This window comes from Ascaphus truei, chromosome 8, assembly GCF_040206685.1.
Source record: "Ascaphus truei isolate aAscTru1 chromosome 8, aAscTru1.hap1, whole genome shotgun sequence".
Taxonomy (NCBI): Eukaryota; Metazoa; Chordata; class Amphibia; order Anura; family Ascaphidae; genus Ascaphus; species Ascaphus truei.
Window position 1 is genome coordinate 27,044,353 of NC_134490.1, and position 26,256 is coordinate 27,070,608.

The 26,256-nt window shown below is 40.3% G+C and overlaps 1 protein-coding gene across 3 annotated transcripts; it reads left to right on the forward strand.

The window, feature by feature from the left end:
- The first annotated feature begins 133 nt into the window (after nt 1–133).
- Nucleotides 134–25,476, forward strand: HELLS (helicase, lymphoid specific). 3 transcript variants are annotated; one of them, XM_075610928.1, is made up of 22 exons: nt 134–321; nt 3,474–3,595; nt 5,238–5,360; nt 6,437–6,502; nt 7,019–7,058; nt 7,654–7,715; nt 7,943–7,984; nt 9,954–10,178; nt 12,581–12,763; nt 13,181–13,324; nt 13,415–13,611; nt 13,781–13,877; nt 14,247–14,408; nt 15,605–15,759; nt 15,858–15,996; nt 17,324–17,407; nt 17,495–17,614; nt 17,717–17,833; nt 19,200–19,359; nt 21,519–21,615; nt 22,847–22,923; nt 24,064–25,476. In XM_075610928.1, the coding sequence occupies exons 1-22, from the start codon at nt 291–293 to the stop codon at nt 24,141–24,143; spliced, it is 2,523 nt and encodes an 840-aa protein (XP_075467043.1). In that variant the 5' UTR covers nt 134–290; the 3' UTR covers nt 24,144–25,476. The 3 variants fall into 3 exon arrangements, with proteins under 3 accessions (XP_075467043.1, XP_075467044.1, XP_075467045.1); XM_075610929.1 differs by having other exon boundaries at nt 135–321; nt 7,019–7,052; XM_075610930.1 differs by lacking the exons at nt 134–321; nt 3,474–3,595 and adding an exon at nt 4,290–4,391.
- Nucleotides 25,477–26,256: the final 780 nt, after the last annotated feature.

Below are 26,256 nucleotides of genomic sequence, written 5' to 3' on the forward strand. Positions count from 1 at the left end.
GCTCGGATTTTCACACCCCCCCCCCCCCCAAATCCAATCCAATCCAATCCAATCCAATCCTCTTCCTCTCTCCGTTCACGTGACCGGAAAAAATAAACTCGCGCCGTTTCCAGGCTGGTCTATTTTTCGCGAGCCCTTGGAATCTCGCGGTGTTTGCAGCCTCAGCGCGGGAAAAACGAGAGACGGAAGGGGGTTGGCAGATTGCTGCTGCGTGCCCGCCCGGCAGAGCGCGCGAGATTCGGCTCGTGGATTTGTGTGTGGCTTCACCCGCCGATCCCTCGCCTGACAACATGCCCGTGGAGCTATGCGAGAGCGCGGAGGGTAAGCTTTTCATGAGCGGTGTAGTCACTTAGGTTAGGCGCTTCCTTACGTCTTGTTAACACGTTGGGGTCCCTGCGCGGGCTGGCTCGGGGCAGGAGGGTCACTGGTAGCCTCGGGGGCAAGGGGGTCACTGGTAGCCTCGGGGGCAGGGGGGTCACTGGTAGCCTCGGGGGCAGGGGGGTCACTGGCAGCCTCGGGGGCAGGGGGGTCACTGGCAGCCTCGGGGGCAGGGGGGTCACTGGCAGCCTCGGGGGCAGCGGGGTCACTGGCAGCCTGGCGGGCGGGGGGGGGGGGGGGTAGGCATGATTTAAAGTGTGTTTAGTGGCAGATCATTATTATTGTTTGGTAGTAAGGTGGGAGAGAATAATCATGCACACCTCAAAAAAAAGGGGGGGTTATCAGCTGGTGCCTCTGGGAGGTGTACATGGTCTCAGAACCACATCACATAATGAAAAAAGAAGCTCCTGAGCGCACACATGGAAGCCAATATATATTATATAAATTTGTGTAAGTATAAATAGTGCAAGTTTGAAACCGACCAATTTAATAAGGTGATGCTAATTAGAATTACATTGGTGTCTACGGGAGCAAGTGGTGCATTTAAGTTTATTTGAACGAAGTATTCAAAAAACAAGTATCGGCTTCGATGCCCTATTCTATACTGCAAGACAATGTGCACGCACAAGGGATGTACAGTATATGATGAGCCTGTGATGCTATTGCATTATATAATGGAGGAAGTGATATGAGGTTGCTTATAAAGTGTATATAGGAGTGAGTATGTGAGATGCTATAGTGTAATTCTCTTCTGTATAGGGCAGCAAGTGGTGGATGTGAGGGAGATCCCCGTAGTCTTGGGGTACAGCTGATGCATGGGAGTGGGGTTAAATTGAGGGGACTGATCTGATCATTGGAGAAGGAGTGGCTCTGGGTAAAGACACTGATTGGTTCAATTCCTGGTGTCGGCTCCTTGAGACCTTGGGCAGGTCACTTAAGCTCCCTGTGCCTCAGGCACCAAAAACAGATTATAAGCTCCACGGGGCAGGGACTGTGTCTGCAAAATGTTTCTGTAAAGCGCAACGTAAACTAGCAGCGCTATACAAGAACATGCTATTGGTATTATCATAATTGGGTTGTTTGGAATTTTGGCGTGTCTATTTATATAATTGTTCTCGCAATCGACAGTAAGGTGGGGCTGCCTTGGGGCATGTAATTTTCATACTGTGAGTGTGCTGTTATAAAAGATAACAGTGCCCAGCACACACTAAAAATAGTTTATTAGCAAAAATGTCATTGCTCAAGTAGCACAGCAATGATCCTTGTTGTGCTATTTAGTGAGTACATTTTTGCTACACAAACTACTTTTTTTGTAGTGTAGTTTGGGCTTTATTCACTGTAGCCAGGGTGAATTTTGCCCTTTAGCACCTACATTGTTCCATTTAAATGTCGATGACAATTTTCATTAGTAATTAAGCGGACACTAACCCTTGTTCTGTGTTTATAAAAGCGATCATGCCGTAAGTCAGATGTGAGCAGAGCCTTTCCAAGCAAGATCTGGTCTCCCAATGTGCACATACACTCTGCATTAAGTGCATGCAGAACAAGATGTTGCAGGTCTTGCTGACAGTGTAAGGATTACATGTGCCATTAATTATTGCTCCTATACATTTTCAAACATATTGTTTGAAGATATTAAAGCTGCAGTTCAGTCTTTTTTTTTTTTTTTTTTTACTTCAATAGTTTCATGTGGGCAATCTCTAATTACCTAAAGAACTGTATAGCTGCCAGTCAATTCGTTCTCCATGTATTGATCGGCGAAATTTGGTGACATAATTAGTGAAGGGATCTGTTTATATTCTGCTTCAGTCCCTAAGTGGAAGCTCATGAATATTCATGAGCACTCCTGCACTGACATGTGCAAGAGGGAGGGCAATGCTGACAAAGGGGTGTGCCAGGGCTTGTGACAGGACATGAAGGGGCAGTGCCTTAGAAAATGCTTGTTAAAATAGAATACAAGAAAATTGGTCTTTCAAAGTTATTTTTTTTTTAAAAACAGAAAATGCTAAAAGTATTTTTTCTTACTACAGAACTGATTTATTAAAAAACACACATGCAGGATATTGACTGAACTGCAGCTTTAAGGGGTCAGTTCAAACAAGTGGGTTGCAAGTCAGTGTAATTGGCGTCCTTAAATTTTATTCACCCTAAAGTAAATGTCTTGCGTATTGAATTTGTACAAGATACAAATAAATATCACTGTTTGTCGAGCATGTCGGCTACTTGTTTCTCATTATGTTGACTAATTATTTTGCAAATGAAAGACAGGAAAGTGTCGTTTGCAACTTCAACTAGATAAGAGCAAACTACGGGTTCTTTGATAATGACAATAGTTTGCCTGTACCGCATAGAGTACATACATACATAACAAAGTCAATGAGACTCTGCCAGGGGAGGGCCCAAGCAGGTTTTATATACACTTATCATTTTCTTTCTCCAACATAAGTTGCTAGGCAGAATATAATGGTCACTAAAATAATTAAAAACTGGGTTAAAACCTCTCAGCACAATAACATATAAGATAAAATGTATTTTATCTCATTGTTTTGTATAATTAGACAATTGGTACTTCTGAGCTGTCCTTGTTGAGATGTGTGGTGTTGAGTATTCTGCCAGTTTACAGCAAGGTTGGGCTGTGGTTAACCTTGTTTTCATAAGCATACTGTAGCTATAAAGGACATGGTGCTGGAAATCACATGATCCCGTATCTCCTTTGTAACACAATTTTCTCCAGTAATTTCTTGCTGCCAGAGATGCCTGAAATGAATTTTGTTGCAGTCTCTTCTGCTTTGCTTATTCTTTAACTGTGATGCGGGTTCTATGCTCTCAAATGTTGAAATGTTATTCAAAACCAGCATATATTCCTATCAATTTGTTTTAGTTTTGCTTTGTTACATTTCACTGTGACAAATTAACTGGATTAGTTAAGGGCCAAACCCTTGAATCACATGTATTTGTGGTTCAGCTGTTGGTCACTATATTTTGATATACTGTATTATAATATACTAGTCTAGAATTACCATTGAATTGTAGAGACAGTCTGAGTTAAGTAGATCTGTTTAATTCAGTAGGCTGCAACTTGTATGTGTTTGTAGGATCATCCTCATCAGAAATGGATTTGCCTCTGGATGAAGTGATCATAACTTCCTCCATGATAAAAGAGGAGGAAAAGCTTGAAAAAGCTGCCGAGGTGATGGAAAGGAGGACACTGGAGAAGGTATGTATTTATATGGCCTATATGTCCTGAAAAGATACAGGACATTAGTAATGTTTTTCTCTAAACCAAATGCAGTCTCACTTTTTGAAGGGGTTTCACTTGATAATTAAAACTGCAACGTAGCGGCTAATGTTTACATGCACTTGGTCAAAGGTAATCACTTCTGTCGAGCCACTTGTGGTTTTCCTGATCGTTTTGTCTGCTAGCTAATACAATTTACATTCACTTATATTTTGCAAAATTAAGCATTTCAGGTTACATACACTAGGGGTCTTCAGGGAGGAGTGGCTCAGTGAGTAAAGACACTGACTAGCACTAAGTTTGAATCAGGGGAACCTTGTTCAATTCCCGGTGGTGGCTCCTTGTGACAAGTCACTTTATCTCCCTAGATATAGATTGCCTCCACGGGGCAGGGACTGTCTGCAAAATGTCTCTCTAAAGCGCTGCGTAAAACTAGCAGCGCTATATAAGAACATGCTATTTATTATAATTATTATTATTCAACTGGCTGCCTGCAAAGGGCCTTGATTTTGGTTAAGGAACCTTATCATTACAGTGACATTCTGGAGAACCCCAACCCTCTACCACCTTTGGTGTGCCTACCCCTCTCTCGTCTCCCCACATCTTTAGGCCTGCGGTGCTGTGCAAGTCCGCAGCTCCTCCCTGTCGGCCGGAGGTTGAACGTGACTTACGGCACAGACAGGAGTAGGAACAGTATACCATACAAACGGGTGAATCCTCTGATTAACCCTCCAGGCGCTCAGAATATAGCATAGTCCTGCTGGTGAAAGATAAAGTAAGTCTTCTAGACCCAGGCTAAACACAACCTTAGTGTAATATGAAGAAACATATAATCATTCCCCCCAACCGGCTCACCGCGAGCACTATGAGGTTGGGACATGGGACACTCACGTGTAAGTCCTGTTGGTAGTTTGTAAAGCCTGTGCGGGTCTTCCCAGTATGATGTGCCTGCTTCGCCCGGCTGAAGTCAGAGTGTCTCCGCTCGTGATCTTTACTCTTCACCGCCAACCCAATACCCGCAGACGCGGAGGGCGGTCACCTGACCGGCGGCCTGAACGGTACTTGCTGATGACGTCACGGCAGACTCGGTGAAGGAAACCGCAAGCCAGCAGGAACTCAGCGTGCAGACGCTTGATGCAGCAATGTAGAAGAACTTCTCAAGGAGAGAAAGATGCGTCGCACAGCACAAAAATAGATGAAGGCTGATGCCTTCATCTATTTTTGTGCTGTGCGACGCATCTTTCTCTCCTTGAGAAGTTCTTCTACAGGAGTAGGAACAGAGTATCGCAGTGACTGGGCGGCTGTTGCTGCTCCTGAACTTGGGAGCTGCCAGGTCACTGCTGCGTGGGGTACAGCTGGGAAATGCGTCCCATCTCTTCTCCTTCTCCCCTCCCCCTCCCGACGGCCACGGAACCCCGGTTGTAAATGACTGCCATAGATTTTACCTAGAAGCACAATGATTCATTTTAAAGTTCATATGTTTATCTCTTTGCAATTTAACTGGATCTTTTTGCTTCTAAGTTTTGTTGTCATATGGCACAGTGCATTTTCTGCAATATTTTAGACTGCAATATCCTATGAAGATATCTGATTACTAATGCCTGTAACTTGTCTCACACAGGCTCGTATGTCTTGGGAACGGGATTCCAATGAGATGCGCTATAAAAGACTTCAGCACTTACTTGAAAAAAGCAATATTTATTCTAAGTTCCTGTTGACTAAAATGGAACAACAACACCATGAGGTATTTATTTTCAAATGTCTTTGCTGGTTCAGGGTTCCTTACATGCAACATGTCTAGTGTCAGAGTTGTCTCATTTTAGTTCTAATGTGCATCGTGCACACTCTAAATCTCCTAAATTTCACAGGCAAGTTAAATTTGAAATCTCAAAACGGTGAATAAGACCAGAAGTACAACATTTCGTAGAAACAACCATTCCTAGTCTTCCCTGTCTTCTCTTTACCACATTTTGCAGAGGAATTATTTGGCACTTTGCCACACTTGTTGTTTGGCATATCGGTGGTATCTTGATTTTCAATCCTTGTATGTTATTTACTTGCCTTTTCTCAGAACTTTGTGATCCCTATCATTTATCCATTTTCACAGAATAAAACTAATTTACCATTAGTACATCTAGATTACCGCAGATTACACCTAATTACTGAAGTTTACAGGGTGACATGGATGCCTAAAAATGAGCTATCTATGAGGGGGATTTGCACATGTACTTGATGCTACTTTAGTAGAGTGTAATGGTTCACCCTAGGTCGGCTTTTTCTTTCCCTTCTAAATTGGACGTATGAGCGGCACCCAAAATTTAAGTGTTGATTTCAGCTCATGTGACTCCCTGCTTCCTGAAATACTTACATATTTACATATAGTAATATCTATTAAGAAATACTTGCCTCGGAAGAAGCCCCCACTAGCATCCACGGCTGGGTAAACGGGGAGATTTAAAGCTCACTCAAGGGAGTCGATGGGAAGTTGCGATGTCCTCCATTCCGCGTTCCTATTGGCTCGCGTACCGCAGGAGATTTTAAGAATTGCGGAGCTGTGTTTTTTTTTTTTTTAAATGGGGCTGTGTTCAATATTCATGCCAATGCCGCACAGTGAAGGGACGGTCCCCTTCCCTGTCACATCCGGCCGGAACAGTAAAATGATCACCTGATTGCTCCGAAGGGCAGTCACGTGATGGGAAGTGCTGGCGGGTCCATGCCCACAGAGGTGGCATGGCCCTCCGGCACTGAATGGGTTAAACGCCATGCTAATTCTGTGGACATAGTTATGCTGACATATATATATATATAATATTCTATTAGGAAATGAAAAGGAAGGAGATAGTTGAAAAGAAGACTCAGAGAATCCTGAATGAATCGGTGGTGAAGGTAACATTTTATTGCCATTTTGCAGGCCCTATAAGCAACTGAGCTGTATATTTAGCAGATGCTACATTTTAGTAAACGGTAACGGACCACAAAGGGGGGGAATGCATTTTGTAATTTACTGAATGTGCAAGTCCTAACCTGATTTGACTTCCCTCCCATTCTTGCTAGCAAAAAACATAATAGAAAATTTTAGATCAGACCAGCACACTCCTAAAAAATAAACTTGCTACCTCATTTTCAAAAATCAATATAATCCAGGCATATCATTTCATAGAAAGTCTAATAGCAAGTTAATAATAAGAGGTACATTGTCACCACATGGAAATGTGTGAAAAGCATGTCATTTTTAAGTCCAATCTTTCGATTGCCGGTGACAATAGTGAAATAGTAGCAGTGTTGAATAAAACACTTTATATAATAGTGCACTTCTGTTTTCTTTTAGCAGTCTGTTGAAAATGATAGGTGACTCACAATATAATGCTTACATTTTTTTTTTTTTTTATTATTATTTTTTAGACACAAAAACAAACTTCAGCAGATGAACAGACACGTGAGTGTGTGTGATATATGCATTTTTTATTTTGTCACCAGGAGAAGCAATTGACTGATTTTTAGTTTGGCTTTTAAACTCTTGAGGGGAAAGTTTGTATGTTAACGTTACTTTGCCATTGTTTCTTCTGTTGCCGTTTTGCAACAACAACAACAACAAAAAAAAAAACTTTTTGAAGAGGGGTTTATTTAGCCCTCTCTGATTTTAAGCGGTGGATACTGCTATCCAAATACTTGTTTCTCTGTCCTGTAAAGGCGCAATCCCTAGGGAATGGTGTGCATTCGAGGTGCCACGGCTTGTCCTTGCTATCTTGTAACTGGACTACAGTATTTAGCTTGTTCCTCAGGGACTTCCCGACAGGTGTTTAACCCTTTCAGAAAGCCAGCACTGCAGTATGTTGCATGTCCCTCTGGCAGTGACAGGGTTATTGGTGAATGACTGGAAAGCTAGTCACATTGAGCCCCCAGTCCTCCTCCCACCCCCCCCTCTATCCTCAGTAGTCTGCTTATTATTATTTAAGGAGGTTATAAACGTGCAATGCATTACGTAGCATACATGTGTAAGAGCCTGAAAGGGTTTATAGCGCTCATTTATTTTCTAGCTCTTAAAAAGAAACGGCCAAGAGAAGAGAATTACAATATTTCAGATGTCATGTCCAAAGAGGTAAGCCCTGCTTCTTGGCATTTGTAATGGCTGAAATGTGAAAATATAGCAAAACAATTGGTATGTTATTCTTGGTATAAAACTAGCTATCAATGTAACCGCTTCCAATGCAAACAGATGAGCCAAACCTTTTCCTGCAAATGTCAAGCGTCTTGCAATGATGGAGAGAATATTGCGTTCTCCTGGACATATATGTTGACATGAGCTGAGTTTCGTTTATTTCCTAGGAAATCTTGTCTGTATCAAAGAAAAGCAAACTAGAGCACCAGGTAGGTCGCACAACATTTTCTTTACTTAAAACCACATTATAACTCGCACTAAATTGTGTAAGGTAGTAGAATCAGAGCAGGATGTAATTTCCCTCCAGAAGGACTTGTAGAGACTGGAAACATGAGCAGGTAAATGGCAGAGGAGGTTTAATATAGATAAATGTAAGGTTATGCATTTGGGAAGCAAGAATAAACAGGTGACTTAAAATTAAATGGGGGTTAAATTGGGGGAATCCTTGATGGGAAATGATTTAGGATTGCTGGTAGACAGCAGGGTTAGCAATAGTGCCCAAAGTCATGCAGTAGCTGCAAAGGCAAACAAGATCTTATCTTGCATTTAAACGGGTAATGGATGGAAGGGACAGAAACATATAATTATGCCCCTTTTATAAAGCATTAGTAAGAAAATTGGAGTACAATTTTGGGCACTACTTCTTAGAACAGGGATGTGCAAACTGGGGGGGAGAGACTTTGCGGGGGGGCACGGGCCATTGCAGAGGCCCCACGCGCTTCCCCGAGGCATTTTAATTAAATGCGGGGGAGGCGTAAGACCTCTGTGACATCACATGACGCAGCTCTAAGGTATGGGGGGGGGGGGGGGCGCCAGCACCGAGACAGGGAAGACTGGTGCAGCTGGAAAAGTTTGTGCTCCCCTGCCTTAGAAAATACATTATGGCACGAGAGAGTGCAGAGAAGAGCCACCAAATTAATAAAGGGGATGGACAATCTAACTTATGAGGAGAGGCTAGCTAAATTATGTCTATTTTCTAATGTAAATAAATCTAAGATGGGATATGATGACTGTATACAAATATAGCCGAGGACTGTATTAGGAGCGTTCAAAAGAGCTATTTATCTCAAGGGCAGTACAAAGGACTCGGGGTCATCCCTTAAGGTTGGAGGGTTGGAGGAAAGGAGATTTCACCAGCAACAAAGGCAAGGGTTCTTTACAATAAGGGCAGTTAAAATGTGGAATTCATTACCCATGGAGACATTGGCAGATACAATAGTTTTGTAAAAAAAAAAAAAAAAAAAAAAGTTGGACATCTTTTTAGATAGGAAAGGTATACAGGGATATACCAAATAAGTATACATGGGAAGGATGTTGATCCAGGGAGTAATCTGATTGCCAATTCTTGGAGTCAGGAAGGAATTTATTTTCCCCTTCTGAGATAACATTGTGTGATATGTCACTGGGTTTTTATGTTTGCCTTCCTCTGGAACAACCAGAAAGTATAGATATATGATAAAGTATCTGTCTAAATTTAGCATAGGTTAAACTTGATGGATGCATGTCGTGGTGTGTGGTGTTGGTGTTTTATTTATTTATTTATTTTTCCCTATCCTTTCTCCCCTCCCCCCCAACCTAATCTATGCAACTGTAACTTTGTAACTATAACATAAAAAAATGGTACCTGGCCAGGGTTTCATCTCTAAAGTCCGATCCTTTATAATGCTACTCTTTAGGGAGAGGCGCTTTTGAGGGGTCAGATTGGGTAGGGTATGTCAGCAGTGCGCAAACTGGGGGGGGGGAGGGCACATAACATAAGTTGTTACACACACACATCAAGACCCTAATATTTTTAACTAGTTATGCAGCGCTCAAATGATTAGCAAAGAAAGTGGGAGTTTTTTATTAAATGGGTTTTAACTTTAATATTTTCATGGTAACCAAATGTCTTGGATGATTTTTGTTGTCTGTTTCTGGAAACTTGTGTCTGGTTGTCATTTTCACCTTTCCTGGCTTCTCTTGTTTTTGTGACATTATCCCGATGCACTTGGCTAAAAGGCAATAGTTTATCTGATGAGAATTTCAGTGTATCCTGTGCAAGGAAATGAGTGATTACTTTCCCCCCCGATGTCGGTAAAATGTAACGTTCACTTTAAGATGGGGATTTAATGTTGCCCAGTGAGTCAACTCTCTTGGTTTGGTTTTTAAAGATTTTTTTTCCACTGATGTTCCCTTAAGGATGAAAACGCGTCCAACAAACTCAGCACCGAAAACCTTCAGAAAAATGGCGATTCCAACAGTGTAATCAAAGACCGATTGTCTCAAACTGTGAGGAACAATGCTAAACATCTACTCGACCCATTAAGGAAAGTAGATGGACAACCAGTCCCCTATCAACAGCCTAAGTATTTTACAGGAGGTGTGATGCGGTGGTACCAGGTGGAAGGCATGGATTGGTTAAGGGTATGTTTAACACGACTTGTTGTGGCTTTATTTTAAGCAATTGACACTTATAATTTAGATATAGTTGGGTCTCGAAAACTTACTCGCCCCGGGACGAGTGGGAAATTGGGGTCTGAAGGAGTGACTCTAAAGTCTAAATACAATGACTGAATTAAGGCTTCAAAAATCAGTGTCTCCTTGGGATTTAGGGGAAATCACTTTATCTAGCTGTGCTCAGGCAGCGAATATAGATTGTAAAACATACAGGACACCTACAAGCTCATCTTGAACCCCCAAAATAACCACAACATATATATATATATATATATAAGCATATAAGTGTCACAGGAGTGCTACTGAGCATGGCAATATATATTTAAAACCAGAGACATAACATAAAACACAGACAGAGCTCAGTGCACATCCAGTGAAACTTATACACGGTACAGTGCCTAAATATATATGTATAGATATCTATTAAATAAAATGGTCTTTTAGTTTAACATATTGGCCAAATTGTTGTAAGCCCCTGAGCCACTACACGGCAGACCACATCTCATGGGTCCCTAACACTAATATAAATTCTTAATAACCTGTGCATTACCAGGAAGAATGATTTATCATAAATCTGTCAAAATTAGTTGCATAGTTCTAAGTCTGATTGAAGCTTTTATTAACCTGTACATTACCAGGAAAAGCACTCTGTATTAGATTTGTCACAATCATACTGCAAGCAAGCAAGTTCCCCTGAGAGTGGGAGATGCTATGGAGTGAGCTTTTAACCATTTAAATGTGGGAGGGGGTGAGCTTCAATTAGGTAGGGGGTTGAAACCCTCCAATCAGCTAAGACTAGCTGAACAAGAATTGTAAAACATACAGGACACCTACAAGCTCATATTGAACCCCCCAAATAACCACAACATATATATAAGCACACACATATAAGTGTGTGTGTGTGTGTGTGTGTGTGTGCTTATATGTTGTGGTTATTTTGGGGGTTCAATATGAGCTTGTAGGTGTCCTGTATGTTTTAAATTCTTGTTCAGCTAGTCTTAGCTGATTGGAGGGTGGCAACCTCCTACCTAATTGAAGCTCACCCCCTCCCACATTTAAATGGTTAAAAGCTCACTCCATAGCATCTCCCACTCTCAGGGGAACTTGCTTGCTTGCAGTATGATTGTGAAAAATCTAATACAGAGTGCTTTTCCTGGTAATGTACAGGTTAATAAAAGCTTCAATCAGACTTAGAACTATGCAACTAATTTTGACAGATTTATGATAAATCATTCTTCCTGGTAATGGACAGGTTATTAAGAATTTATATTAGTGTTAAGGACCCATGAGATGTGGTCTGCCGTGTAGTGGCTCAGGGGCTTACAACAATTTGGCCAATATGTTAAACTAAAAGACCATTTTATTTAATAGATATCTATACTATACATATATATTTAGGCACTGTACAGGCATACCCCGCTTTAAGTACACTCACTTTAAGTACACTCGCGAGTAAGTACATATCGCCCAATAGGCAAACGACAGCTCACGCATGCGCCTGTCATCACGTCCTGAACAGCAATACCGGCTCCCTACCTGTTCCGAAGCTGTGCGCAAGCAGGGAGACTATAGAGCCTGTTACAAATGCGTTATTTACATCAGTTATGCACGTATATAACGATTGCAGAACAGTACATGCATAGATAAGTGGGAAAAGGCAGTGCTTCACTTTAAGTACATTTTCGCTTTACATACATGCTCCGGTCCCATTGCGTACGTTAATGCGGGGTATGCCTGTATCGTGTATAAGTTTCACTGGATGTGCACTGAGCTCTGTCTGTGTTTTATGTTATGTCTCTGGTTTTAAGCGAATATAGATTGTAAGCTTGTGGGGGCAGGGACTGTGGCTATCAAATTATATATACAGCACTGTGTACCATGCACTGTGTTTTATAAGTTGTGGACTTTGAGTAATGGGGAGAAAAGCATTGACACTTTTACTTTTGAAGCTGAAGGACAACAACTCCTGCAGAACCTCTTTTGGAAGCAGAGCGGTCAATCATCACTTTGCTTCCAAAAGTCTCTTCCCATAACACCTTTCATAGTGCTACATAAGCCATATGGGGCACGACTTCTGGAAGCAGAGGTGACGGCTCTGGTTCGGCAGACTGACGTGTGGCGTCCCTCGGACTGTTGCAAACAAGTTACATTTTATCCAGCCCTGGAAATAGTATTGTGCTTTACTGGGAATTTATGGGGAATCTTGCTATTTTGTGTTCCACAATTTTAGTAATGGAAAGTGTGACGTAGATGAATTATAAAATTAATAAATTCCTGAATTGAGCACTTGTATAGTGTGAAACCAGCAGAGGTTGCAAAACAAGACTAGCTTTCAATCCTTTTTTGTTTTTTGTTTAATAAATGCACAGATGCTTTGGGAGAATGGTATCAATGGCATATTGGCTGATGAAATGGGCCTAGGAAAGACTGTCCAGTGCATTGCAACAATATCCATGATGGTTGAAAGAGGTGTTCCAGGACCATTCTTTGTTTGTGGCCCATTGTCTACTCTTCCAAACTGGGTATCTGAATTTAAGAGATTTACTCCAGAGGTAAAGATTTTCTTTTGCAAATTTTGTTAAACTGCTATTCAATTGACTTCATTATGAATGTTAACTCACTCAAGGCCCAACTTAACAATATTAGGGTCTTGATGTGTACTTGTTGACATGCCTTCTAGACATACTGTGCTGGGCTTCCTGCCACTGCTTGGCCCGGGCAGACAAGAGTTTCAAAGCAAGCGATCTACATGTATTTGGGCAGTGACCTTAGCATGGTTATTTGTTTTTACAGCACTGACCAAGTTAATGTGCCATAATATGGATGCACTTGCAGACTACAGTGCTCTGAAGTGCTACGGAATACTCGAACCCAAAAATGCACGCATGTTGTGTGACTTGCATACTGACAGAAACAAACCAATGTAATTGCACCCAAGACCTGTAATTGTACTTAAATGCCTATTTCAGATCCCTGTTCTTCTGTACCATGGAAATCCAGAAGAGCGTCGTAACTTGGCGCGGAAAATTAAGAAAAGTAAAGGACCTATGCAAATGCAACCAGTGGTGATTACTTCATTTGAAATAGCTATGAGAGATCGTCTGGCTTTACAGGTATCTTGATATTGCACTTGATTCATGCTAGGAACATTTTATTAGGCTGTCATGCAATTTATTATTGTGTACATATATATTTTTTTCCAGCGGACCCCGTGGAAATACATGATTTTGGATGAAGGGCATAGGATAAAAAATATGAACTGCCGACTAATACGAGAACTAAAACTGTTCAAATCTGAGAACAAGCTGCTCCTCACTGGGACGCCTTTACAAAACAATTTAGCAGAACTGTGGTCTCTTCTTAATTTCCTTCTACCAGATGTTTTTGATGATTTAAAAAGGTAAGTTGACTAACCGTATGTCATTGTGTTCACATGGCTACAAAATGCTTTTATTTTTGTCAAGTGATCTATTTTTCTTGTAATTTTGGTATATGATTTAAAGATGAAGCCAATATATAAACTCTCAACCTGGATCTTAATTGATTTTTGTTGTATTTTTCTTCCTTAGCTTTGAGTCCTGGTTTGACATAACTGGTATATCGCAAAATGCTGAAGACATTGTTGCTAACGAACAGGAACAGAACATTTTACATATGTTACACCAGGTAAAAAAAAAATCCTTTCTGACCTGAACCACAATAGTCAAACATTGAGGGACACAAGAGGAACCGGACTGTAGCTTCTAATGTACTTGCTGCTTTAGTTAATGCACTTAATAGGAACTAGTTGTACATTTGTATTGCGTTGCTTCAGAGTTTTATCTAGTGACCCCTTGGAGCATGGCTTTAGTGATTTGCATACAGGATGCTTCTGGAAAACTAAATTATGTTGGTGTCTAATTTGGGTAGGAACACATTAAACATTTTGTTTAGTATTGTGCATCAGACCTTAAACAATGTATACCTCCTTTTCCTTCATTCTGAGAACTTTGGTGTATTTGATTTTTAATTCTATGAATTGTTTTCTGTTTATAGATTTTGACCCCTTTCCTGCTCAGAAGACTGAAAGCTGATGTTACACTAGAGGTACCTCCCAAGCGTGAAGTTGTAGTATATGCACCTCTGACAAGAAAACAAGAGACGTTCTACACTGCCATAGTAAACCGGACAATCGAGAGAATGTTTGGACAGGGCAAGGTATTGTATGCAGTGGAAAACTAAGCATTTGGTTATAAGCTCCCAACATTGTACTTCACAATACAATGGGAGATGCGGGAATACAAGAAGTCAGGGAGCACCGCACTCTGTAGCAAAAAATTATCTCTATTGAGCAGTTTTCATCTAAGCTTCTGCTGCTAAAATAGACATTGGTAATATAGTATTTTTGAAAACTATTTTTAAAACCTTCAAGTTACATTTCCCTAACAGAATATTTGTTGTGCTTTCTGAACTGTATTGAAAAATGTAAATCCATGCCTTTTTGACCAATAAAATTGCTTTGTATTTGCTTTTATGTATAATGGAGTTTGTAAACACATGTTGTATAATTTGTAGGCACACACTAGCGGCGTAAAGCATCCAGTAAATGTTATTGACGGCAGGCAATACATAGACCGTAATTATCTGTATGGCTTTACACCCTTTTATAGATGGGTATTTCCTCTGCAGTTAGTGTAGGAAGATCTCAATTAGTTTTTTGGAAAAATTATTCTATATTAGTAAGGAGGCTACAAATTGGCAGTGGTTACATATTGATGGGCCCCTTGTGAACTGGAATGTCATTTTGGAAATAAAAAGGATGGTTGGAATTGGACATGCTTATGGACAGTGGAAAAATGAGGTCACTGCACTTTAATGCCGAGGACACAATAACCTACAACAGGAAACTTTACAATCTGTCCACTAATAAGTTTCTATAAACTCCCAAATGTTAGCGGATGGCACCATCGCTACTAATGAACGTCAGAAAGTAGTTGTACCAAACCGTCCAAGTCCAGAATGTGTGTAGTGAAAGGGGTTGCATGCTTAAAGTACTATCCATTTTTGCTCTGATGTTGCATAAAGATGTATTTAAGCCAAGGATTCTTCATTGGCTTTGGTATATTAAAGTGCAGTGCTGGAAATGTACGTTCTGAAGTTAATCATTTCTGCTTTTCTGATGAGCTCAAAGACCATACATTTCCAATGTTTGGGTTCTACCAGTAGGTTGGAGAAGGTAGAATTTACTGTTACTTATACTCTGAAAAATCAGAACCAAATAGCTCACCCTATTTACTTCCCATTCACTCCCATGTGCAATATCCTTATTACATAGTTACATAGTAATTGGTTTTGTTCTGAATGATTGTTTTAGCTACTGTGTGAAGCTTATACAATTGTGCTTTTCTTTCCAGTCTGACATTATAATTGCATCACCTGCTGTTGGAAGAGCAAGGCGACGAAGTCGCAAAGTGGTTAATTATAGCGAACTAGATGGGGATACACCAGCTCACCTTGAAAAACTAATCGGCCAACTCATAAAACAACAAGATGATGTGGAACAAGAAAGGTATCGCCACTAAAAATGGAGATAAAAATCTTAACACTGGTTTCAGATTCCTTGGTTTCTTATAATGAGATCTTGCACTGTTTTGTTTTTCCCACTAGGCCATCGGTTGAAGTGAACCTGCCAGTAGAGTCAGAAGTTAACCTTAAAATGAGAAACATTATGATGTTGTTGAGAAAATGCTGTAATCATCCATATTTGATTGAATACCCTCTGGATCCAAAAACGCAAGAGTTTAAGGTGTGATGTGAACACAAAATAATTAATGCTTGCCTGTGCACTGGCATGTTTAAGGTTTATAATAAAATTGACCTATATGGACGTTTATAGGTTTAATCTGTTAAAATCAGGGGCTTGGCAGGAAAACGTTCCCAACAAAAATGTAACCATTGTTACTGGTCTATTTTTTTTAAGGTTGAGTATGTAAATGGCACATTTTAGAGTGGGTTTTTACTAACCGTATAACCTTAGTTTTATCCCCTGTCCTTTTTTTAGTTGGCATGGGAATGCCAGTAAACGAGGTTAAAACTTTATCCACTCTTAGGCCAAGATTATAGTACCTGCCCGCGCGCGACCGAGCATATAGCCTTGCACACTCCTTTAGCCCCAGCGATCTGTGAACTTGGCAGCAGGAGATTGGCGTGGCGGGCACGTCATGAAGCTTGTTTGCCCTCATTGGCTGTACCGCTCGCATGACGCGGCCGCGCTTGTAAAGACACATTTTGTCTCCAAATCGCTCTTTGTCGTGCATGCGCACACGGAGCGTCATAGGCATTAGGCAATTTTGAGGTTGGCACGCGATCGTGTGCTGTATAATCTCAGAAGTAAATAGAGTAGATCTGGTGCTCAAATAACCAATTGTCCCGTATAGATAATAAACCCTCAATGATACATGGAAAACGCCTCCTTTTTTAAATCTTGAAATCCAATACAGAGTGCATGGAGAATGGTGCCTAGTGTCTCCCGCGGGTTAGACACACAGCCTGGCTGACACACTAATCTCCTTATTTACACACAATATGGCATGTATACTGAATAAGATAATGGGAAAAGAGTAACTCACTTTAGAGTCCTGTGAATCTTTTTGGGGGTCCTGGGATGTGCATCCGCTGTAGGAAAGTAGCAGGAACAAGAATAAGAAAACCTTGAGCACTATCCAACGAAATAAGGATCCAGAGGGGGCTACCTCATTAAGACTTTATTGGGTCATACAAAAAACGAACCCCTAAAGTCTTTAATGAGGTAGTCCCATCTGGATCCTTATTTCATTGGATAGTGCTCTGTTTTTCTTATTCTTGTTCCTGCTGTATAATCTCAGCCGTATGTTGTATGTAGTTGTAAATTAATTTATTCTACTTGAAGGCAAACCGTTTTAATACCTTATTCATAACTTGGCTGCTGTGCTTTGTGTAGAGTGCCATAAACACTAGTTTATTCTTTTTAATCTACTTAATGCAAAGCTTTACAAAAAGTGTGGCTAAATTTAAAGAAATACACAGACGAATACAAAAAATTACAAACAAATGCATATGACTTTAGTACTCAAGTTAACAATTTTTTATTCTAGGTTGATCAAGAATTGGTGAATAGCTCGGGTAAATTTTTACTCTTGGATCGAATGTTACCAGAGATGAAAACAAGAGGACACAAGGTATTCTATTGTTTGTTTTTTATGTTTTTTAATAAACAATTCTAAACTTTTAAAGTTCTAAAATGTGTATTTTATTTTTGCTTGTAGGTGTTGCTATTTTCCCAAATGACTATGATGTTGGATATATTAATGGATTACTGCCATTACAGACAATTCAGCTTCTGCCGATTAGATGGATCCATGTCGTATGCTGATAGAGAGGAAAATGTAAGTGGGTTCGTTGCGCCTATTTTTTTGGGGGGGGGGGGTGCCTTTAGTTATTAGCTTCTCTAACTGCATTTTGTTTCTTTTTTGCCTTTTTTTTTACAGATGCGTGCATTTAACACCGATCCCGAGGTTTTTATCTTTCTAGTTAGCACCCGTGCCGGAGGTCTGGGTATCAACTTGACGGCTGCCGACACTGTCATTATTTATGACAGTGACTGGGTAAATCGTGAACGCTGATTATTTTCATACTAGAATTTGGAAAAGAAATCCTGGTTAACCCCTATAGTAACACAAAATGCCTCTGGGAATATATACACGTCACAGGAATACAAAAGTGAAGCACTCTGTTTGAGAATGCAGTGGCCCCATAGCTAGTGGGAGAAATGAAGCGCGCCCATCAGAGCAGTCAGCGTCTTTTTAGTATTATCCACTCGCCCTTAAAGTGAATTGTTATTAATATTTAACTTGCGTCTTGTGTGAAATATACTTTTCATTGGGTTACAGAATTAATTTTGATATGCGTGTTCTGTTTTATCTGATGGCATCTCTACAAAGACCAAAAAGGGAAATCTACAAACATTTTATTAAAGATTAGATAATTGTATGAACACCGTACATAGCTTTTAATTCTCATGGGAACATCATTCTTTTATATTCATAAAAGCTTAGCCGCTAATATTTAACTTCTTAAACGTCACTACCATTTGGTGCGATACGAGGCAGGTTTTACAAATCCGAACAGACTATTACTGTACATCTCTTCCATCTTGCAATTACAATGTATAGTGAATGACTACTTGTAAATAACCCAGTGGGATATCCTTCCTCTCAGGGCTAGAGTGGAACATGAAAACCATTGTGGCACTCCGGTTTTCCAAACTGCTTTCTTCCCCGGGCCCTACCAGGGAAAGTGGGTGTGATGCTTGTCACCTACCTGGTGGCTCACCCCGGCACTCTGAACCTGCAAGTTGGGCCAGATGTCTGGCCCAACTTCCAGAATCTTCTTCCTGGATGGGCCCTCAATTATTGACGCTCTGCACCAACGTTCCCCATGTAAGGCCTGGGAGTGAGGTGTGGTGGTAAAACAGAGGGGGTGTGAGGAAAAGGGGTGTGGTTGGAGAGAAAAGGGGAGCAAGCTGGAGGAGGGAGTATGTGGGTGAGGAGTGTGGCATCCTTTAATCTGCTTTAATAGGAAACTGATTGATTGGGAATAAAGCATTTTTAAAGCTGGTGTAGGAAAGAGTTCCTGCACTTTGTATGTTTAGCTCTGCTTCCACTGCACCACACAAGAGGGAGGTGGTAAAGTTAGTTAAGGCTTCAGCTTAAAGCTGTTTGAACCCGACACGTGTAAAGCTTACCTTTTGACCTTGCCCTCTACATAAATTCTCTTCTGTGGTGTATAAAAAAAGCTTATCCACATGAGGTGGATCCGCAAACCTAGTATATTATATTAGAAGTACTATAATATAGGGTGAAGGAGAATTATAGACCTGTTGAAGAGTTGAGGCATTTTGGGGGGAGGGGGTTGAATTGGTTCAGCGTTAACTAATCTGCATACAATTCATATCTGTTTATTTTTTGACAGAATCCTCAGGCCGATCTGCAGGCCCAGGACAGATGTCACAGAATTGGTCAAACAAAGCCAGTTGTGGTGTATCGCCTGGTGACGGCAAACACTATTGACCAGAAAATAGTGGAGAGAGCAGCAGCCAAAAGAAAACTTGAAAAATTGGTGATTCACAAAAGTGAGTATTTTTAGAATATCTGTTTTTATTGATCCGCATAAGATTCGGTAAAACTATTGTTACCTCTTAGATTTTTCTTGCTGGAAATATCTAGCTCTTAAAAAAAAAAAATATCTATCATTTTATGGGCATCTAAGGATTTGTATGTGCGCTTTAAATTAATTACTGAAGGCTGGAAGTAATTAATCAATATTTTACGAAGGCATTTTTAATTGAATTGATTATTAACATTAAATACTATTCTCTTGTGTGAAACTATACAAACTTTACAAGTTGCGGTATGAGGGAATGATCATTCAAATCTGCAAAGGACCAGCCTGGTTGTGTTACCACACAGTAGACCCCACAATAGGTCTCGGCTACCCCTCCTTTTGCACAGGTAGCCAAGTCTTTGACTTAAAACCTGTTGGAGGTTCTTGAAGACTTAAGCTGAGAACCTCTGCAGTAGACAGAAATCGGCAGTAAATGGAGTTCCAGCAAGGCACGGATCGATCGCTCAGGAACTCGCAGTAGTTGGAAAAATATAAACATAGGTTTGGATCATAATAAAATACAAAAAAAACGGCAGTCCTCCCATGCTTTTCGCACCGAATGACGCTTTCTCAAATAGTGTTTTACTATTCGCCCTAATTTTAATTGTTCAAATCTAACCATAGATTGTGGGCAGGGATTCCGCTTCCTAAAGCCTACTTTTTATGTTGAAGCACTTATTTCTATGATGTCACGTGTATTACTGCTGTAAAGTGCTATGTATATTGATGGCGCTATACATACGACATTGCGTGTTTCATATATTAACTACTAGCTGTACCCAGTGTAACATATGCTGGTCTAGGTGATCTGAAAGGCTACTAAACATTTACTCTGTGTTCTCCCCTCCCTAATGCCTTGCTGTCTCTTGACCCCTTCCCCACCTTGCTCTCCTCCATTCCCTGCTCCTCTTTGCACTCCCTGCCTTACTGTGTCTGCTCCTCTCGGTGCATACTACCCTCTCTCTTTACTCATCTCATTTGTCTTCTCTCCTTGCTGTCTCCACTGACATTAATAGCCCCTCCCTCTGTTTCCTGTTTCACTCTGAGAGGCTGCTCAGTCTACTAGAGGTGGAACGTATGTTTATATTTATACAGTGCCAACCGTGTTCTCGGCACTTTACAAAGAATTATAATACAATAAGCACAGCAAAGTCGGACAATAGGAATGGAAATCTCTGCCCAGGAGAGCTTACGATCTAAGTGGTATGTTGGGAGACAATGTGCAGTAGATGGCAGTGCTTGCCCAAAATGTTTGGTAGGTAGTGCCTGGGTGGGGGACAGTAGCCATGAGTGCAGTTTTCTTTGGAAAGGTGAGTTTTTTTTGTTTTGTTTTTTAAGGTTGGTCGGTATTAAATTGGATGTTAACACCATTTGGCAAGTAGGTGTAGGAAAGCAGGTGTCTATATGGCTGGGTACAGAAATAGGAGCGAGATCCCCAGCAGAGATGAGTATTATTTGGGGTGCTTTTTGAGGGGTGTAGAAGTTGTTGGGAAAGAGGTGTGTAACTAGTGGTGCAGTGTCTAAGCACACGCATAGGTGGAGGGAAGGAGAGGAAGAGATGTGGATAGGAGTGAGGAAGTTGAAGAGAACAAAGGACTGAGGAAACGGCAAACAAAAAGCAATATGGACGACAGAATGAGATGCGGGGAGAGATGGGTAGGAGGAGAGCGTTCCAAGGTATTGGAGATGTATAAATCAGGCCTGAGATGGCAGTGTAGCACTGAATACTTTACTTTGTAAGCTGTGGTTTGTCTTTAGATGTGAAAAAATTGTCGGGGCATTTAGAAAGCCAAGTTCTCACAATTGCAGATTTGGTGATGAAGTGCAGAGTCCAATTCTTGTATTCTAAACCTCCAAATCAACTCCAATTTGAACTCCACAGACACTTCATATGTTACACAGCCAATTTGCAGTTTCATTACACAGGATGTGCGGTTCCTGGGTTAGTGACGGGCTGTTCAGCCTATCATAGGGATGTGCAGACATCCTTAGAGAAATATGTATGTATACACTACATCAAAAAGAAACAAGGAATAATATAGATCAGCTCTTTTTTTATATATAGCTTCTTAAATCTATGAATCTAATCAATTGTAACATTGATTACATTTCTTTTTATTTTTATAGACAAATTCAAAGGTGGAGAAACTGCGTTAAAGCAGTCAAAAAGCTGCTTGGATCCCAAAGAGCTTCTAGAACTACTGCAATCCCGGGATCATGAAAGGTAAAGCAGTTAGGGATGTCTTTTGTGTTTTTATTACCCAAACCTTTCACTAGTAGAATGCTGAACTAAAGATCTTATTGGCATTTTAAATCTCCCTACAATAGTAGTCATTTTTCCACCTTTGCTCACCTGTTTCCTAAAAGCGGGGATACGCCTCAAACTTGACGGACTCAGTGATGTTATTTGGCAAAGGAAGTTTGTTATAGATGCTGTAACTTAAAGCTGCAGTTCAGTCAATATCCTGCATGTGGTTTTTTTTAATAAATCAGTTCTGTAGTAAGAAAAAATACTTTTAGCATTTTCTGTTTTAAAAAAAACAAATTTGAAAGACCAATTTTCTTGTATTCTATTTTAACAGCCATTTGCTAAGGCACTGCCCCTTCATGTCCTGTCACAAGCCCTGGCACACCCCTTTGTCAGCCCTGCCCTCCCTCTAGCACATGTCAGTGCAGGAGTGCTCATGAATATTCATGAGCTTCCACTGAGAGACAAGCAGAAGAAAAACATATGCCAGCTCTAATTATGTCACCAAATTTCACCTATCAATACATGGAGAACGAATTGACCTGCAGCTATACAGTTCTTTAGGTAATTAGAGATTGCACACATGAAACTATTGAAGTAAAAAAATAAATTAAAAAAAAGACTGAACTGCAGCTTTAAAGGGCTTGAACAGAAGATACGACAAATTGTAACCTATCATGGTAGACGCTTCCGAAAACTGATTCTAAGCTTGTGAAGCGATAATGTCGCATAAGCGAACTTGAGCTGTCAAAGGGCCTTACTCATAAATAATCCCTGGAATACAGTTGGACAGCTGAGGTGCAGGAAGCGAAACATGGCAACATATATGAAGAAAATCATAAGTCCATTACTTGGTATAATCTTATTCTAATGATATTTTCTATGCACCTTTTTGTATCACCTTTTATGAACATTTTTCGATTGGCTTCCTTGGAGGTGTCGCCTGCCTTAATGCATTCTTTTGGAAGAAAATAAAACTAAGTTGGGGGTTCTTACTTCCCAAACAGGTAAAGTTTTCAGGATATCCCTGCTTCAGCACAGGTGGCTCAGTCTGACTGAATGAGCCACCCGTGCTGAAACTGTGATATCCTGAAAACCCGACCTCTTGAGGACTGGAGTTGAGAACCCCTGCATTGTGGTGCTTGATTGTGGTTGATTTTTTTTTTTTTTTAATCTGCGGTTATTTTCTTCCATTTTGTCTTCCCAGAGAAGTGAAAGGGTCAGACGGAAAGGTAATTAGTGACAAGGACCTAGAGTTGTTACTGGACCGAAGTGATCTTATTGGTAAGTGGGGTATATTGGAAATAAACTTTATCTACATGGGAAATCCAAAAATATCTCCTTAACATAAACTCGAAATACAATGTTGAAGCTGACAACTCGACGTGTTCATTGTAATTTGTAGGATATTGTGCCTTTTTTAATGGGCCAAAAATAAGTGCTTTTAGTTTATAATACTGCATAGATTATTTGTTTTCACATACATTGAGTTGTATAGCGATAGGTTGCAAAAGGAGTTTTGTTTGTGTTTTTAACATGCACATCAAGTGATATTTGTATTTGCGGTACAATACGGGGAGGGTTTTTGTCACACTTTTTTTACCCACCATAACTTGTATCAGGGGTTCTCAACTCAAGTCCTCAAGCCCTGACAAAAAGTCGGGCTTTAAAGCTATCCCAGCTTCAGCACAGGTGGCCCAATCAGAGCCTCAGTCGAAGACTGAGCCACCTGTGCTGAAGCAGGGATATTCTGAAAACCTGACCTGCGGGTGGATGTTGAGGTTTGGAGTTGAGCACCCCTGACTTATGTGGGGTTGAGACCTATCCCAGCTTTCTTGCAAAGCCAGTATAACCAGCCTCGCACTGAGACTCAAAACGTTGAAACAGCTGTGAGTGGGTTTGACTGGCTAAACCCTTTTCTAACCCAGACTGTGCTGAAAAGCCGTGTAATTTGGCAAACATAAGATTATAGGGGTCCATGTTAAAATGGACAAGAAATAAAAGGTGTGCTCATTTGCATGTCATTTCCCAGAATCCCTGGCTGCAGTGGATGCACTCTATGCTAAGAGATAATGGGGAAATGCAGGGTTGCAGACCTTTTCTGAGATGTGCGAATGTGCTCACGTGATATTTTTATTTGCTTCTTTTGTTCCAAAAGAGAAAAATGCACACTTGCATACAGTTGCTCACAATTTTAAAATTGGAAATGGATTACATTTTTACACTTGGTACAAATCATGTGCTTTCTTACTAAAATGAACAGTACCAACCAACTGTGCTTCACATTACAGCGTGGATCAGTTTTCAATGTTTTATATGCTGAATTTTTAGCTGCCAAGGAGTTGGTGGCTATGCCATATATTTGCAATAAAAATAAAACTCTCCCTTCCTTTTTGCTTTAAATGTGCATGTGTTCTTTTTCAGCGCAAATGAAAGCCAATATTCAAATTCAAAAAGAGCAAAACGCAGCGTTCAAAGTTGTTGAAGCAGAAGTCGATGTTTAACCCACGGCATCAGAATATAAATACTTTGCCAGTAGTTATGTTTTTTCCTTCAACGCTTTTTTTTTTTTTTTCCTTTAAAATTAAACTAGAGGTTAAGGTTAAAAAAAAATAAAGGACCAAATCTAACCCGAACTATAATTCATTAGACTTCTGGAAAATGTTTTTCCTGTTTGATGAGCAAATAGTTTTATGAAACTGTAAATCGTCATAATGGCTCGTATTCATGCTTACAATGCTGCACTTTTGAATTAAAGTATCAGAGTAGTGACATTTTAAATGTTCCTGTGGAAGTCTTGCAAAGTTTCTTTTCTATGGTGTTTTTATTTTTGTACTTTGATTTATCCATCTGGACAAGTTTAAATTTTATTTTATGCTAATAAACAGAATTATGTTATTTGTGTCTTTCTGTAAATTGTGCATCAATAGCGCTGCTGCTGATCTACAGAGATTTTAAGTACAGTAGCAAAGTAATATCTAATTCCATTCACCTTTCTACTGCGCAGGAGGTAAGTTCTCACATTTCTGGTACTCGTTGGCATAAGGCAATATCTAAATTTTATAACAAAGTAGAAAAATAGCAAAGTAGTACTTTTATGCCTCGTAACACTTTTAACTGGAGAGATAGAATATAGATAGCTTTGCTTCGTAGCTATATTTAAGGTGGTAAAGTAGTATAAACAATGAAACCTAATCTGCAGAAAATGTAGCCTAGGACCTTGTATTGGTAGCATGTGTTTAGGGTTTTAATGGGCTCTAATTCCATTTGTATGAAGGAAAAGGGGTCACCTCCAAATTAAATCCCACAGTTGGATAATGGTAAAAAGTAGGGGCCTTAATTAGAGCTTTATTATAACTACGTTGAAGGTAAACTTTCAGGGCTCACGCCTCCTATCGGGTGAAACAACTTTTCACCTGGTGTAGTGGATAATAAAGAAAAAAAATAAATACATCTTTATTGAAGCATTAACGAGTGGGATTCCTGCTTTGAAGACTTATAGGGATACTTGCACCAAGTGCTCTCCTTGTCCTTTATTTTTTTTTTTTTTTTTAAAGGAATGGTAAAGCCAAGATGAAGCTTCATTGAAACAAAGTTTGCATTAGTTTGTACCCATACTTGGGGCAAAGGTATATGGAAGCCATCTACAAAGATGCCTTGAAGGGAATCGAGGAACTCCACAATGCCTTCACTTCCGCGATGAGTACAGACAGTGCCTTGGTTTTTTTATTTTTCAGGCTACATTACTATTTACACGTCCACAGCAGCCGTTGCAACGCGTCTATTTTTAATACTTTGCACCTAACAACATTTTCATTAAATATAATGTGAATTCAAGTGTAGATGTGTTTATCATACATAGCCACCGTAGGAGGTGCATTCCTAAGGAGGGTTGGAAACTGCTTGAAAACGGCACGTTGCTGCTTTTCATGTTTTGAAGAACCAGTCTTTTTCTTGTTAAAATTAGTACATTGGCTTCTCTACAGCACATTCTGCTTCTTGCTGACCTCTGTTGCAACCTGTCAGGAGATGCATGAGTAACCGTACAGAAAGTCATTCAAAAATGTATGTGGGGGTTTTGAGCTTAACAAAAAAATGCCATACTTCATCTTAGTCATATTAGATCTTGGATCAATCAAAGCACTGTAACAAAGTACTTTCTACAAGCTATCACATCACAAGGGTATGAAAGGGGTGACACTAACAAGACTGCATTATGCATAAAAACCATGCAGGAAGGAGGGGAATGTATTGCACTGAATTACGAAGACCTTCTCCCCCCCTCCCATATATACTGCAAAGTTTGTTACTATTTGCTCTGCTAGAATTTAGCTTCATTAGTTTGTATAGGGGCCTCGGATGGCAGAAGTATGATTTTAGACACGTATTTAACCTTTTCTGTGCTGGAAGTCAAGTGGCACCAGACGACAGGATTTCTGACTGTGCTAGCTTCAGTAGCAATCGCATTGTCCTGGCCAGCCAGACCACGACTAAAATAAGTTGGGTCCTCCACTTGAATGTTACTGTACATACTGGGTACGGCAGGCACAAAGATTCCCTCCCTGGCTTTCCGTCCATGGCGTTTCCAGTACCGCAATAGGGCACATTAACGTTGCT